The sequence below is a fragment of the Ctenopharyngodon idella genome, chromosome 15 (assembly GCF_019924925.1).
Source record: "Ctenopharyngodon idella isolate HZGC_01 chromosome 15, HZGC01, whole genome shotgun sequence".
Classification (NCBI taxonomy): Eukaryota; Metazoa; Chordata; class Actinopteri; order Cypriniformes; family Xenocyprididae; genus Ctenopharyngodon; species Ctenopharyngodon idella.
The window spans coordinates 30,950,632-30,966,930 of NC_067234.1; the positions used below are offsets into that span (position 1 = coordinate 30,950,632).

The 16,299-nt window shown below is 38.3% G+C and overlaps 1 protein-coding gene across 2 annotated transcripts in view; it reads left to right on the forward strand.

Annotated features, from left to right (window-relative positions):
- schip1 (schwannomin interacting protein 1) overlaps positions 1–16,299 on the forward strand; it is a 216,368-nt gene that overhangs the window by 169,097 nt on the left and 30,972 nt on the right. For both annotated transcript variants that reach the window (XM_051863770.1, XM_051863771.1), the window contains one exon: positions 4,149–4,784. In XM_051863770.1, the coding sequence (XP_051719730.1) occupies positions 4,149–4,784 (636 nt within the window). The remainder of the gene's footprint in view (positions 1–4,148; positions 4,785–16,299) is intronic.

Below are 16,299 nucleotides of genomic sequence, written 5' to 3' on the forward strand. Positions count from 1 at the left end.
TAACCCTAAATCAAAAACCTTAGTATAGTAATTACATGTAGTTAATTAGTAATACTCAGTACTTATTTGTATAATTGCACTCTAACACCTTAAAATAAAGTGTAACCCTTATTTTCTTTAAGACCTTGTTTAAAACCATCATAAATAATACAATTTCAGTTACATATTTTTGAGTAACAATAAAAAAAAACACACTGATGTACATTAACACAATAAGAGTCACTAAATGTTGGAGGTAGATTTGTAATCTTATGCGGCAGGGAATCTGAGGACAGATCATGTTTTTCTTACATGTCCTTCAGACTTTTCTCCACCCATTTTTTTTAATGTAAAAATATGTTTATGATGAAACAGTCATTTCCGCATCAGCCAATAGTATCTACACAGTCATTCACTTCTCAGTCTTTTTATTTCTCTATTCATGCACATGTACTTCACACATTTAGGACATGATCTATGAGCACATACTGTATCTCAGGCTAATTTTCCATTCATAACTTCAGTGTCTTTACGCTGAAATGCTCTAGCTGTGAGTGTATTGTATTTTTCAGTTGTTTCATTGTAGTATAAATGTGTAATAATGCTCAGCTGTGCAGTATACTCAAGCTCTGGTCCTTCAGCTCCACCAGTCCTGTTCTGAAGGAGTTTTATTCTTGATTGTTTGGCATTGAAAGTCAAACCCCACACATCCTGTGCAGGTGAAGGAGCACTCCGAGAGGAAGTGTGTGTCACTGTACCAGGAGCTCCAGTTCAGGAAGGAAGTCCCATGTGCTGTTTTTGTGTGTTCGCTTTCAGGGGCCAATCACAGTCTTTACTAAACTTAAAGACTGTTTCCTTCTGCTGATTCATATTGGTTTATTTGATTTATTGACATGGCTGATTTACACACAATAATGTGCTGTAAAATAAAATAATAGTAACAGCGCCCCCTAGCTCCAGAAATGAGTGAGATTTAGCATGTGTCCTCAGATACCCCTGTTCTACTGAAATGGTGTGCCCTGGAGATCTGAACCGCTTGAGAGCTGAACTCACACCTTACTGAGAAGAACACAACCTGCCCAGAAAACAAAGAGAGGGCATTGTGGCCTTGTATGATATCTGTAAATATTATAATATTATATTACCATTTAATAACACATTTTAAGAATTTAACTCAGCATTTTATGCTGTTATGAGCTGCTCTGATGCAATGGTCTCAGGTTATTTAAATATATATAACAAGTACATTTCTAGAATTCAATTCACACATTATGTTTGTAAATAACAGCATGTTTATTTAAGATAAACATTAATAATGAAGTTGTTTTAGCCAGTGTGCAATGCGACACACTGTATATGTGTTGCATTAGGAAATCTGTGTCACATTTATGCATATGGCAGACACTTTTTACCCAAAGCAACTCAAGATACACATTTGATCAGTTTTTGCTTTCCCTGGGAATCAATCCCATGATCTTGGTGTTGCTAGAGCCATGTTCTACAGTTTGAGCTACAGGAAGGCTTTGTAAATTAACTAACTTTATTTAAACAAACTTCACTCATTATAATGGCAGTGATCAGCCTTACCAGATTCAGTATTTGTTGATGCTCTGAAGAGTTTAGGTTATCACGCCCCTCGCATTCTTGCTTTGAGGTTGTTTTATTTTTCAGCCAAGATCTGTCTGTTTGTGCAGTGGAAACATGTGGATCGACTCCAGATCAGATCAGACTCCTGCATCAATACCTTGTCAGTGGAAAAGGACCAAGACTGTCCTAGTTAGAAGACACATAATAGAGGTTATTATGGGTCATGCCTAAAACAATCTCTTATACGCCAAACCATCTGATGAATCAAAATTCCTTTGGTAACTTTTTGTCAGGGGTGTGTCTCTGATCTGAGTTTGAAAAATGTTACTTCACTGAAAAATCAATAAGGCTGAATCAGGCTCTAGATTCAGGGCTGTGTCCCAAATGCCACTCCACTCCCTCTGCTGTGGAGCCAGCATCCGTACAGATCCTGCAAAAGTGCTCATTCAGGACACATAGTGGGCACAAAGCTAAAGTGACAAACGGGACATCATTATCTGGTAGATTAATGGCATTACATACATGGTGGCCTTTGCAAAACCCCTCAAGTGCTTAATTTGGGACAGGGCTAAGAATTCTAGCCCTTATGATTGCTATGACATAAACAAAAAGACAAATTTATTGATTATAGCAGTGTTTTCTCAACCCTGTTCCTGGAGTCACACCAACACTACACATTTTTCAACTTTTCCTAATCAAACTCCAAAATCAACTCATCAGCTTGTCAGTAGAGACTCCAAGACCAGAAATAGAGGGGTCAGATAAGGGAGACATCCAAAATGTGCGCTGTTGTGTGCCTTCAGGTACAGGGTTGGGATACACTGGATTATAGCACCACCGTGAGGCCAATTGTCATACAATTTGGTACAATGCCTCTTGTAGACACTTTGCATGTTCATACCAAATTGCATGTTTGCAAATGATTACAGTTCTGCAGTTACACTATTTAAAAAAAAAAAAAAAACATTCTTTATTGGCATTGATGATTCCATGAAGAACCTTTAACATCCATGGAAACTTTCCATTCCACAAAAGTTTCTTTATAGTGGAAAAAAGTTCTTCAGATTATTAAAGGGGATCTATTATGCCCCTTTTTACAAGATGTAATATAAGTCTCTGGTGTCTCCAGAATGTGTCTGTGAAGTTTCAGCTCAAAATACCCCACATATCATTTATTATAGCTTGTCAAATTGGCCCCTTCTTGGGTGTGAGCAAAAACACGCCGCTTTTGTGTGTGTCCCTTTAAATGCGAATGAGCTGCTGCTCCCGACCCCCTTTGAACATTGTTCAAACCGGAGTCGACACTGATGGAGAGACTCAGAAAGAAGTTACAACTTTTAGAATAAAACTGGACGTTTCTGAATGGTTAGTGGATAAATTTATGTAGTTGCTGTGGAATTGATTCAACTCATCCACTAGCATGTGCCGTCATGTTAATCTTTTGTGCAAATCCAGTGTTGAATTGACTCTCGTTTGTGAAGCAGTCCGGCGTAAAATGATGGCATGGCAACAACACTCTACTACAATAACTCTTCCTCTTCTTTAAAGCAACCCAACATGGCCTAGCCCCCTTTGTTGCGTGTTCTCGGGGGCGGGGTTTATGTAAATTTTAGGGTTTGTGATGTCACCACCCTGGGCGGAAGCTTGTTGTAGCCCCTACCAGCCATTTGTTGTAGTCCTTAAAAAGTGATTTCTGTAAAAGAAAATATCTCCCTTTGCATTGAACCTTGCACGCCATAATTTTGCAGATGTTGTTTATGATCAAACAGCAACATTACACACTAACTAAAGTTATGAAAGGAACCCTTTAAAATGGTTCTTTTAAAAATTGTTCAAAGAAAAGGTTCTTTCTGGAACCAAAAAGGTTCTTCTATGGCAGGGATTTCCAATGAATGAACTGAATGGATTAGATGGAATGGAATGAATGGACTCGATAACGTCCACTGTGGTTTCGGACACCATTACAAATGGTCCTATTTAAGGGTATGGGTGGCGAATTCGGACACTCCTTTATCTGAAATACCCACTTCAGAGCTGTGTCTAAAAACTTACCTTATTAGGCAGTGACTTTCTAGGCAGCATTTGCGCATGAAGGCACCACACAAAATTGATTTTGGACAGACTTCTGTGGCAGCGTAACAGTTTAATGATCTACAGCAAAATAGAGTGAGCTTTATTTGAAATATTTGAACCCCCCTTTTGGAACATTTTTTTTTTTTTTACAAATAAAAATATGCATTTGCTTTCAGTGGTGCTTCCTAGTGGATGGATGTGTATGCATGCCAGAGTACTGGGTTGAATTTGGGACCGTCTTACCAAAATTGATGATATCTGTGATGTACTGTTTCAATGACCAATCATTTTAAAGATGAAAATAATGAAGAGCTCAAAAGACTGATTTGCAGTGAGATTATTGAATAGACACACATGGACTAGTGAATATGTTCATCAAAGTAGTAACTGGTTTGGAATTTGACTGTAACAGATGCATGCACTTGATCTTTCTTTATAATAATTTAGAAAAAATGACACAAAGTTGAATGTTTATGACTGTAATGTAATGTGGTATGTCTTTTTCTCAGGATTACCGGGAGGATGGCATGGATCTGGGCAGCGATACTTCCAGTCGCTCCAGCTCTGAGTCCAACTCCAACAAGGTGACGCCATGTTCCGAGTATAAGTCCTCTCCCAGTCTGGAGCTGGCCGGACTGGAGGACTATGAGGAGGATGAGGACTACCAGCAGTACAAGAAGAGAGTGCTGGTGGACTGGGAGAGGGAGTACGGTGGGAACTATGCAGACAACCAGCATCAGGACTTCAGCCAGACCGGAGTGTTCCAAGGCTCTGTTAACAGCCGCAGCCTGGCAGAGGAGCTCCAGAGCGTCAAAGGGCCTGCTGCCCCTCTCGCAGGTCACGCCGCCACCTCCATGCCCCAGGAACAAAAGCAGAACGGCAACTCCATCGTGCCCTGCGACCACCCCCTCTCGCCCTGCGAGGGTAAGACTTTAGGCAAAGCCAGCCACAGAAGTGCTGTCACAGGACAGGAAGCTGGTGAGATTGGAGGTGGGATCGGCCTAGGACGATACAGAGAAGAATGTGTAGAGGAAAGCCAACTTCCAGCCATGGACTGGGCTGCTCTGGAAAGACACTTGGCGGGCCTTCAGTTCAGAGAGCAACAGAACCACAACCATGGCCTGACCCGGACCAACTCCACCAATGTGAGTCCACATGTGTCATTGATGCTGCTGGGGAGCATGTGAAGTTCATGATTGCTGGGGTTGAGGATTGATCATTTCGATTTTGGTTCACATTTACTGAAATGCTTTCTAGTACAGGCGTGACCAGTCCTGTTCCTGGAGATCTACCTTCCTGCAAAGTTCAGCTCCAACGCTGATCAAGCACAACTGAAGCAGCTAATTAAGATGATAATGATAGACAGGTGTGTTGGATCAGGGTTGGATCTGAACTCTGCAGGTAGGTAGATCTCCAGGATCAGAACAGGATCGGGCAACGCTGTATGTTATTTCCAATAAACCAATAGAAGAAGTGTTTAGGAAACCTATTTAGGAACAGTCATTATTTTGCAGTTCTGTTTGGTGCTGCTGATAGAGCAGAAATCATGCACTTCACTGGTCCTTTATTCATAGTTTTGGGGCAGAAAAGACAACATTTCTACTGGTAATTCAGTCTGAATTTGGATGAATTTCACTTTATCATGTCCAGGTCACATTTCACTCAAAGTAATTGCAATTTTTGCAGTATATGTGAATGACGCCTTGTGAATGACGCCTTGTGTGTGTGTAACTGTTGTAGGCCAGTAAGAGCTGTGTGTGTAAACAAGCAACTGATGCTAGAGTCTGCGGTCTTTAGCCTCCTTGTTAGAGTGCCCAACTTCCGTGACAGAGAACACGGTTCGAGTCCCACTTGGAGCAGGTCAAGTAGAACCAGTTACATTTGGTGCCATGACCCGGATGGGAGTGAGGTTTAGGGGCCAGTAAGAGCTGTGCGTGTAAACCTCACTCCCCTGATTTCAAGAGGCGCTCTAGCAACTGACGCTAGAGGCTGCGGTCTTTAGCCTCTTTGTTAGAGTGCCCGACCACGGTTCGAGTCCCGCTCGGAGCGGGTCGAGTAGAACCAGTTACATGTGCAAAGATTAACATCTGTCATATCTCAATAAGATTCATATTCAGCAGTAGCTGATGCATTGAAGTAGAGTGAGGGGTGATGTTGACGTGGTCTTCTCATCACAGATCCGAGCTGGTAATCCAAATAATGTTGGTTTATCAGCACTTTGACTAGTGGGGATCATTGTGTGCTGTGCTTGGTTTAGTATATACTGAAATATACATTGATTCATACACACTGGATGAGGATCAGTGTGTCTTCAATCTGTGCTGGCAGAAGAACATCTGAAATGATAAAAAAGGTGCTAATCTTCATATAGACAGAGTTTGTGCATTAGTATTGCTGTAGTTGCAGTGAACGAGTGAGTGACAGCCATCTTACTTACATGACAGTGTGTGTTTGATTTAGCACGGGAAAACTGAATCTAATGGGCTTTGTAACAAAGAATGTGAAGTGGCAAACTGTGACTCATGCCTTTATAACATTTACTGTCACATCTGCAGTTTCATTTTGAATATAATAGGATAGACTTGGATTATCCCTGCAACGGATTGGAAAATGGATGGAGGGATTATCATATCATAGTTTACATGGACAATCCAGCTAGATAAATAATTACAATAGTGTTTAGATCAGAATCAGGGTTTGATGTTTTTCACTTAACATTCTTCATTCCATAATTAAAACATGGTCATGTGACTGCAGTTGTAAGGTTAAAGCCATAGTTCACCTTAAAATGATCATTCTGTCATTATTTACTCACCTTCATGTCCAAACCTGTACGACTTTGACAGGATCTGAACTGTTTTGTCCATACAATGAGAGTCTTTTGGGCCCAAAACAACATTATACACGAATAATTTTCATTGTATGCAGAGAAAAAAAACACTGAGATTATTATATTATATTATATTATATTATATTATATTATATTATATTATTCACAGAAAAAAAAGAGAGGTTTGGATTGAGATGAGAGTAATTGATGAGTAAATGATGACAGAATGATAATTTTGGAGTGAACTATCACTTTAACATTTCAATAGTAGTTGATTCACTCAGCTGAAGTAGACTGCTGCTCGTAACTGTTTAAAAAACAGCAGGTTTGTTGATCAACTAAGTATCAGTGAAGCTACAGTCACTAAAAACTGAACATAAGACATGTGGAGCTGTTGGCGGCAGATGGCGCTGCTGTAGCGTGTGATAAAAATGATCAGATTTCTAAAAGCTGGAGACATTTCTAATCCAGCACTGAAATAGACAGGCACAATCCATGTTTTGTGTATAATCATAGCGCTGTGATGGACTACAGTAAATCATACTAAAACACATTGTGCCCCTGATTAAATACTTTAAGTTGCAGTCAAATGGGCGCTGAAAAACTCAATGAAGAATTACTACAGAATTCAGAAACGAAATATCTGCTGATACATGACAAAGAGCATTAGACATGTTCAGATAACCTGACAGACAGCAGCCCGCGTCTCATAAACAACTACATACTCATAACACTTTATAATAACTCTATTCAGTCTGAACTAAAATTACACAGATCAATAGTTTATGAATAGTCAAATGTGAATATGAATGACGTTACTTTAATCAAACATGACTTTTGTGAATATTTAAATATATTTTAATTAATGGTCTGTTACTCATTGTGTAATGACGTTGAAGTTATTATAACTTCTGTAAGGTGAGGAATAATAATTGTAACATGACTAAAGTGAATGCATTACTAATCAGCTTGTGAATAAATTGAGGGCATGATTCAGGAACTTTACGTGGATTTTACTTCCGAGAAAATTGCCAAGCCACGATAAATATTCATGAACTACACCTTCATTTCCTATCAGGACTTGGATAACATTTTTTGTTAAAAAAAAAATAAATAACTGAAACGTGTTTTATCGCGTCACTTATAAAAAATACCACAAGACACTGAAAACCAGTTCAGCATGACAGAGCTAGACCAGTCCGGTCCACACCACTGCTGCGTCCGCACAGGTACATGACTGTGATGAGGAAGTATCAGGTTTTAGAAGGTGAAAAGGTTATAATCGGGAGTTTATGTGTTATGTCTGTATGTCAAACATTACACCTACTGCTCTGTCTTTATCGTCACATTGGCTAATCACTTTACTGTTTTGAACGTACAGCCTTAGAAAGCTACAAGTCTGATCAGCCTAGTGTTCGCTGTTGTGATCTGAGGGACAACAGCGCACACCTTCAGCAGTGTGTGTGTTTGTGTGTGTGTGTGTGTGAGAGAGAGAGAGAGCAGCACACGTTGGTGTTCTTCAGACCGTCTGTTTTTGTCATCATCTGCCAGCACACATCTATCCTGCACATGTGATACAGCCGTACTGGACTCACAATGTGGCATGTAAAATATTCATTAAGGCCCGCTCGTCCTCACTTCAGCAACTGCATACAGTACACCTCTAAACTCACGGTTTATTTCGCCATCTGCTGCCTGGTTTTAGTAGTATCATTTACTCCCATTCACAGCCATTGTTATTTCCTATTTTGCGTCTTTCTCTCTTTTCGTCTTTGAATCTCATTCAGCAAAATTAACTAATCTTTTTCTTTATTCAATGACTTTATTCAAGTCATTTCGTTCATTCTGTTCATGGTCCGAGTTGTCATGTGACAGCCATACAGGTTATGCACAGGAAACGGAAATGATTAGTTCACTTCTCGAGTCCCTACCATAGACTGTATAAAACATGGACGTAGTGTCCGTGACGTCGCCCGTAGGTTTCTGAAGAGCATTTTCAAAGCCCAAAGTGGGCAGAGCCGGCCGTCGCCATCTTGGCAGCACGTCACCACGAATCACTCCTGGATAACCGAAAATGGGCAAAGAGGCGGGACGTGGGTGGAGCTGAGGTGCCTCGTTGCTTAAACCACACCCACCTAGCTCAACGTGACCAAGTTAGCTAAGGCTAAGGAGTTAATGCCATATGCTACTGGTAGCATAGAGGTTGCTAGTCTGGGGCATTAACACACAGTTTCTGTCAATCTCATGTTAATTTTGAGTACCTATAGACTAGGATAGCATCCTTCATATCTCTGAAAAGTCTTCAGTTTTATCATATTTATAAACGATAGATACGCTGTACCGAGTCTTTCCGAAAAAAGCCGAGCTCCTGGAGGCGTGCCTGCCGTCAGGGCAGTGGGCGCAGCTAAAGAGTGACAAGCGCGACATCATTATAAATAAAAAGGGAACAAAAATGTTTGTGTTGTTTACATTTTATGCACTTGCACGCCGATTGCCAACAAAACACAGACATCTGATGCAGCTTTACTCACCGCCTGCGATCTGCAAATCCAGCGCCGAACTTGGACTTGTTTACAAAGCATTCATCACTGAAATTCTGGGAACAAACAAACATACAGGCACAACTCCGTTGCTGCCCCGGAAAAACAAACTTCATCCACTGTTCCCTTAAAGCTGGGTTCTTTGGGAAGCTGAAAAAGGTAATCTTTCCCTCACAACCAAAAACACACTCCTTTGGTGACATTGTTGAAAAATCTCTCGGCTTCCGTAACTCTCGGCTTTCCTGTATGCATGAAATAGCATTAGACCCCCCCTTTAAATTACATTCTTAACCGGAGCGGACCGAAGTAAGGACTCGGAGGTGAACTAATCATTTCTATATCGTGTACGTAGCCTATAAGCATCTGTCACGTGATGAAAGAACGAATGACTTGGACCAGGAGACTCACAAGATGAACTGATCAATTCTGTCTCCTGTGCCGAAATTCTGTCCTGCCAAGTCACGTGTACAGAAAACGGAATTGATTAGTTCACTTCCCGAGTCAACTCGCCGCTCCTGAGTCAAATAGAGGATTCGTTCTAAATGAACGACCCATCACTAGAGGTCAGTCATCTGTCACATGACACCAGTGACTTTAATGTGACAATCACAACAAACAAAAGATCCTGCAGGTTAGTGTGAAGAGCATCATACCATAAAGCGACCGCAGTGTTTATTCAGAGTAAAACACCTCCTGACTTCCCATCAGTCAAAGCTTACAGTGTGACCGTAGCACATGTGACCCTCAGATGAACCCTGTGTGATGAGATAGGAACATTACTGATTCATTTGAGCATTTCTGTCCTGTAAATCTCAGTTTTTATTTCACCCCAAAATCAAAAGAAAGAAATGAGAAAAACGTTTTTGTAATATTCTTCACTGTTAAAACGTTTTTGTAATATTCTTCACTGTTAAAAGTGCTTGAATACACTTTTGTTGTTTGATAAAGAAATAATCAGCCTTCATTTTCTTCTTTCTACATCATTTTGAATAAACCTAGAGCCCTGAAATTACTTTAATGTTTTTTTTCCCAAATTCCATTTATTTTATTTTTTTCCCACATTATGTTTTTATCTTCTTATTTTTTTTTTTTTTTTTGGATTTCGTGTTTAATTGGTTAATTAAAATTTTGGTAATCAAAAATAATGTCTAATTAATTGAAATCATTAAATTTATACAATTTAACAGCAATTTATTGAAAGTTTAACAAAAATTACTTTTTTAGGGCTCTATAAAATGCATTGTATTTATTCCTAAATTCCCTGCTTTCTGTTTTATTTTAATGATTTAATTTAATTTAATTTTAACATTCAAAAACATGGCTAATCAATTGAATTCATAACATTTTAACAATTTAATAATTTATTAAAATTATCATTTCATAATATGAAAATGTTAAATGAAATTGTATTTTTTGTTTTATTTTTTCAGAAATTCTGTGTTTTAATTTTTCTGGATTTATAATTTAATACACATGTATTTTACACATGTGGTCAAATGAAGGCATTAAACAATAACAGTTTAAATAATCTTTAAAAATGTCATCAAATCAAAATAAAATTTAAGAAGAATTACTGTTAAAATTAAAGCAAGGACAAAAAAAATGTGTGATATTGCTTAAAAATAGTGTCTTAATAATTATATATAATGTTTAATATTTTAATTGTAATTTTCTGTAATTTTATAAAATTTTCTAATGTTCCCATTAAGTTACGAAAATTTTATTTCTGAATGTTCTCTTAATTTTCAAAATGTTTTTTTCTTGGATATGTGAACTTTAGGGGAACATTCCATTTGATCATTCTTCAAACATTATGGGAACATTACTTTTGAATGTTCCCCGAACGTTCTAAAACGAGCAGTAACATTTAAAAAGTTAGACAAACATCTAACTGAAACATTGCAGAAAAACAACAATCCATGAACAATATATAAATAATAATTTGTTCTAATGGTCTGAGAACATTATTAAAAACCAGATAACTTTGAACAAACATTTTTTTAATGTTACTGGAATAACTTTGAGAGAATCTTGCCACAACGTTAGCTAATGTTCTGAGAACATTCCCTGTTAGTCTGTGATGGTCTCCAGCAGTCATCCTGACACCTCTTCTGCTGCACTGACTCCATCATGAGCTCTGGTGAGTGTGAAATATCTCACTCTCATGTACTTGCAGAAGCTCCATCAGCAGTGATTGTGAGGCAGATCATGATAAAACAACTACTGCAAGTGCTCAAAATAATACAGTCATGTGACAAAAATACCTGCACAGCTTCATTAGAGACAGCTGGAGTCATCAGAGTGATAAAAAAATAATTCAAAATGGTTGATGAAGCAAGATAAATGATGCTTATAAATATATAAATCATTCAACACTGAAAAGTACTGATGCAGTGTTCAGTCTAATTTAAAACTGTAGCCTATGTAAATATTGCTGTTTATTACTATATATTATTATTTTTGCTGAATATAAATGAAAACCAAGTCTTCCTTGTGTCATTTAGTCAAAAACTGGGTTGAAAAATGCCTTTATTATATTAACTAGATTTTACTGAATTTTACAGGAATTAAAGGGGTGGTTCACTGTTTAGGCTTGATTGTGTTTACGGGGCGCAGTTTAACATGTCTTAATGCTTCGTTTAAAAAAAAAAAAAAACTCTGTATTTTTCATATATTTTACCTGTATTCTACACTGCTGTTTCCCTTCTCCTAAAAACGCTCTGTTGAGTTCCTGGTTCTATGAAGCCCCTCCCTCAGAAATACGCAATGGACTGAGATTGATTAGCTGGCCCTGTGTGTTGTGATTCGCTGTCCGGAACACGTTGTCACGATTCACGTTGTCCAGAAACGCCACGCCCCTTACCATTACGGGCAAACATCGCATCTCTTCGGTCAAAGTCCAGTCTTTGCTTCGGTGGAAATGTAAATAATGGCGTCAATATTGCCGTATCAATTTGAGCCCGAATCAGACCCAGATAGCAGTAATGATGAAGAGGGTCAAGCAGAACCTCTGCAAGCACGGCTTTTAATGGACGTTTATGAATGTTAAGTTTTTTTTGTTTGTATTTGTGTCAAAGTGTTTAGATATGCTGTCACTTGTAAATGTTACTGCTGCCCCATAGTGTTCTGATTAAAGCTTTACAGTAGTTGAATACATGACTGAGTAGTAGCATTTTTGTAAAGGTATTGTTTAATTTATAGCATGAACGAGCATGTGGGTAAACACAACATAAAAGCCGTAATGAAATGCTGTACACTGATAACAGAAACGCCAACAAACACCAACAGAAGTTCGCTGGTGTGATTACATAGAAGTTTGTTTGTGTTTAAGGCGTTTGCTAGAGAAGTATGAAATAGTATTTAGCTAACTGGCTAGCAAAGCCAAACCGCATTGGTCTTTGTTTACGTCCCAGAAACTATATAACTTTATAAAAAAATAAAACATACTTACATGTTGGGGCCCATAAACAGCAGCTTCTGCTTTTAAAGTGGGAACTGCTCCATCTTTAAGTAATAGCCTTTGTGCAAATCAAGCATTGAACTCGTGTAGATTCTGGAAGCTGTCTTCCGTAACATGTGCAGCACAGACAGCTAAATTAGCATTATAATTGTCGGGAACAGAATTAAACATACATTTTAAACATTGCTCCCGAAGTCCAGCGTCCCTAGGAAGAAGACTTGTATGCACGCGACATGGCCTCGCCCACATTTTTGCGTGTTCCCGGGGGCAGTGTTTATGTTAATTGCAGGGTTTATGATGTCACCAACCCGGGAAGAAGCTAGTTGTAATCCAAACCGGTCATTTTTGTAGGCATTAAACTGCCTTAACTTTAAAAGACAATATCTCCGTTTGCATTCACCTTTCAGCACTGTAACTTTGCAGATACTGTTTATGCTCAAGCAGCAACATTACACACTAACTAAAGTTAAAAAAGTAAAAACGCAATGAACCACCCGTTTAAAGAATTGCTGTATTTACTGAAAATGAACGATTTTAAACTATTTCACTACACTGTGAATGTTCCTCTTGGAAATCACCATTTCAGAGCAAATACATACATATCAATATATAGGCAATAGACTGTAAAAAATAAATAAATAAATAAATAAATAAATAAAAAGATGGATGATGTTCCTCCACTTCCTTCCACTAAATGAGGCCAGAATGTCCCAGAAATGGCCACTGCCATCTTGCGCCGATGATGTCATTCGGAGCCAGAGTCTGTGCAGTAGTGATCAAGCCGCTGTATCAAGGCCCCGCCCACTCCCCGTAAGCACACCCCCTGAACCTTTCAAACAACACATTTTGTCAGTGTGAAACACACAATTACATTTATGGAAAATTAAAAGTTAAAGCTTCATCCCGAAGATCCTGAAAGAAGAGCTCTGGTGCCTCCCAGAGAAGCTGTCAATCAGAGCTGTCAATCATGACGCCACACCTCATCTGTATAGTATCAAATAACTAACTAAAACCTAGTCTCGCGTAAACACGACGGCTTTCTGAGGGGGTTTGGCATCACCACAGGCTTTGTTTCCAGGCGGACTGTTAAAGAATGTGACACACACGTCTCCCAGACATCCTGTAGAATTCAACCAATCAGATGCCGACTTCAAAACTCCTGAAGTGTTTCTTATTTTGTGTGCCATATGCATCAGGGGCAGTATTCATAAAGCATCTTAAGGCTAAAAGTAGCTCCTAACTTGCCGATTTAGGAGAAACGCTTAAAAATAATGGGCGTGTCAGTCTTTAATTTAGGACTCCTAAATTTTTTCCTAAAGCCTATTTCACAAAGCATTTTAGCACTGAACTAGCTCCTAAATCTGTGAAACATTAGGAGTAGTCAAGTGGACTCCTAAGTCACTAAGACCAAATCATAAACAATCCTAATGGATGTTGCTGCCAATCTGCCTCAGCAATCCGCCTAAATGCAATACATATTTGATTTATAGATTTGAATCTACGATAAAAGGCAAAAAATAAATCTTAAATAAATAATGTCCAATTACCTGTGGAAGTTATTTTCACAAGTTCACACTTACAAATGATTGAATAGAGTAAATAATAATAATAATAATAATAATAATAATAATACGCGTATTTGGCGTGCTGTCCAGGGGCTCTGAGCTTGGAATTTAGCCCAAAAAGAATTTAGCCCACCCCAAGAACGGGGTGGCAGAGGGATGCAGAAAACTGCCGAGGTAACTGTGAGTCGGCTCTCGTCTGTGTATACCTCCTCTCGAGCTGATTAGATTACCTTTTGAACATGCTCCTCCCAAACTTTGTTTATAAAACATCATTTGTCGCCTGAATTCTTCATTCTCTCAAGATGCAGACATGTAAGAAGCTGACAATTAGCTGAACATATACATAGTTTAATTAGTGACAGCCTACATTTTAAAACTTTTATTTGAATATGACATTTTTACTTTAAAATCATTATTTAAATATATATGGCTACATGATACCTCGTTTAGCCTAAGACCAAACATATTTTAAAATTAAATAAATAAATAAAAACACTTGAACATAAGTCAGCATGATAAGAACTACCTAAAATGACAGAAACTTTGGGAAAAGTGTAATTATTCGATTTTTTAGTTTGGCTCTCACCCCATTCGTTTACATGGAGAGGGCGGGGTTTATGACCTATACTGCAGCCAGCCACCAGGGTGCGATCAAAAAATTTGGCTTCACTTTTCAGGCATTTGCAGCACACTTGATATAGACCAAGCCTTAATAATGAGCATTTACAGTAGTTCCCAAACTGAGCGTCGAGTGTCAGACATTTAGATCCCAGCTCCAGTGTGTGTGTGTGTGTGTGTGTGTGTGTGTGTGTGTGTGTGTGTGTGTGTGTGTCTGCACATGCCCTCACACTCACATGACTGCAGGATCCAGCTTGTCCTCCTGCTGCTGTACATGTGTGTGTGTATGTGTGAGGTTGGTTTGTTTGAGACTGATGGTGTGTGATGAAAGTCATTCTGGACTGAATGAGAGCAGCACTGGATGTCACACAGGTAACACAGCATGATTCTCTACCTTACACACACACACATTGTCGAACAGAAGAAGAATGGATGGATTGTGTGTTTAAGGGTCACTGGCTTTATTAGTTCTTGGTGTTTACAGTATATTCTCAGTGTAGTGTGTGTGAATATTTCTGACAGTGGTTTTGTGAAGAAATGTGTATTTGTTGTAAGTGCGTGTGCTTGAGGAACAGCAGCTGAAACACTTTAGATCTGAGATCAGTTAAACGTGTCTGTTCTCGTCTCACAGTTAATGTAGTCTGTTCATGATCAGATTCAGCACAGAATATAGTCTTCAACAGTTATTCTTTCTCATATATCTGCTCTTCTCTAGCTGCTGTAAATGGATGACACGCAGGTCAATCTCATTCAAATGACCAGGCCATATTTCACTCCGAAAACTGAAAGAAAAAAGAAAGAAAGAAAGAATTACACTGTAACAGTATTTTTCTGACAATTGAACACATTTTTCCATAAAATTCTCATCACTGTACTGCAAAATTTCATTACTGTAATATGTTCAGATGTTTTACTTTTAAGTTTGCAGTTTTCATTATTCTCAGTGATGATTCCCGGTCAATTATCATTGCTGCGATACAATGATTTTTAAAAATAGAACAGTCAAAACTGTAACACTTTATAAATAAGTTCCCAATAGTTAGCAATAGTAAATGCATTAGCAATGAGCAATGCATTTGTTTAATAATGTTAGTTCATGTGAGCTCAGGTCATTAAACAATATTAATAGATACAATTTTTTATATTAATAATGTATTAGTAAATGCATTAACTCCGATTAATAAATGCTTTAGAGGTTTTTTTAAATTTTTTTAGTTCATTTTTTAATTTTTTAGAACCTTATGGTAAAGTTACAGTAAAACATTTAAATCACTATAAAGGCAGTGAATACAATGCTGCACAATTTAAATAATAAATATTTATTTTTATTATTATTATCATTATTGTTTTTGTTTTGTTTTTTTGCATTATAATATGAGAATTTGGGGGGTTAAATGTGTTTAATTGTCATGAAAATAATGTCACAGTGAAATTGTGCTTAAACAGGCTTCTCTGTGTTTCTGTAATGTTTCTTTGTGTCTGAGGGTGATTGTGAGCGGGCAGATGAGGTCGTATGTGACTCCTGCCGTATCATGACACACGCATCAGAGGCGTGCTGTTACTGACCCTGAGTGTGTGGTGAGGATGACGTCATGGATGATGTCATCAGGGCGAGTCCTGGAATGAGGCGGAAAGACAGCAGTGTGT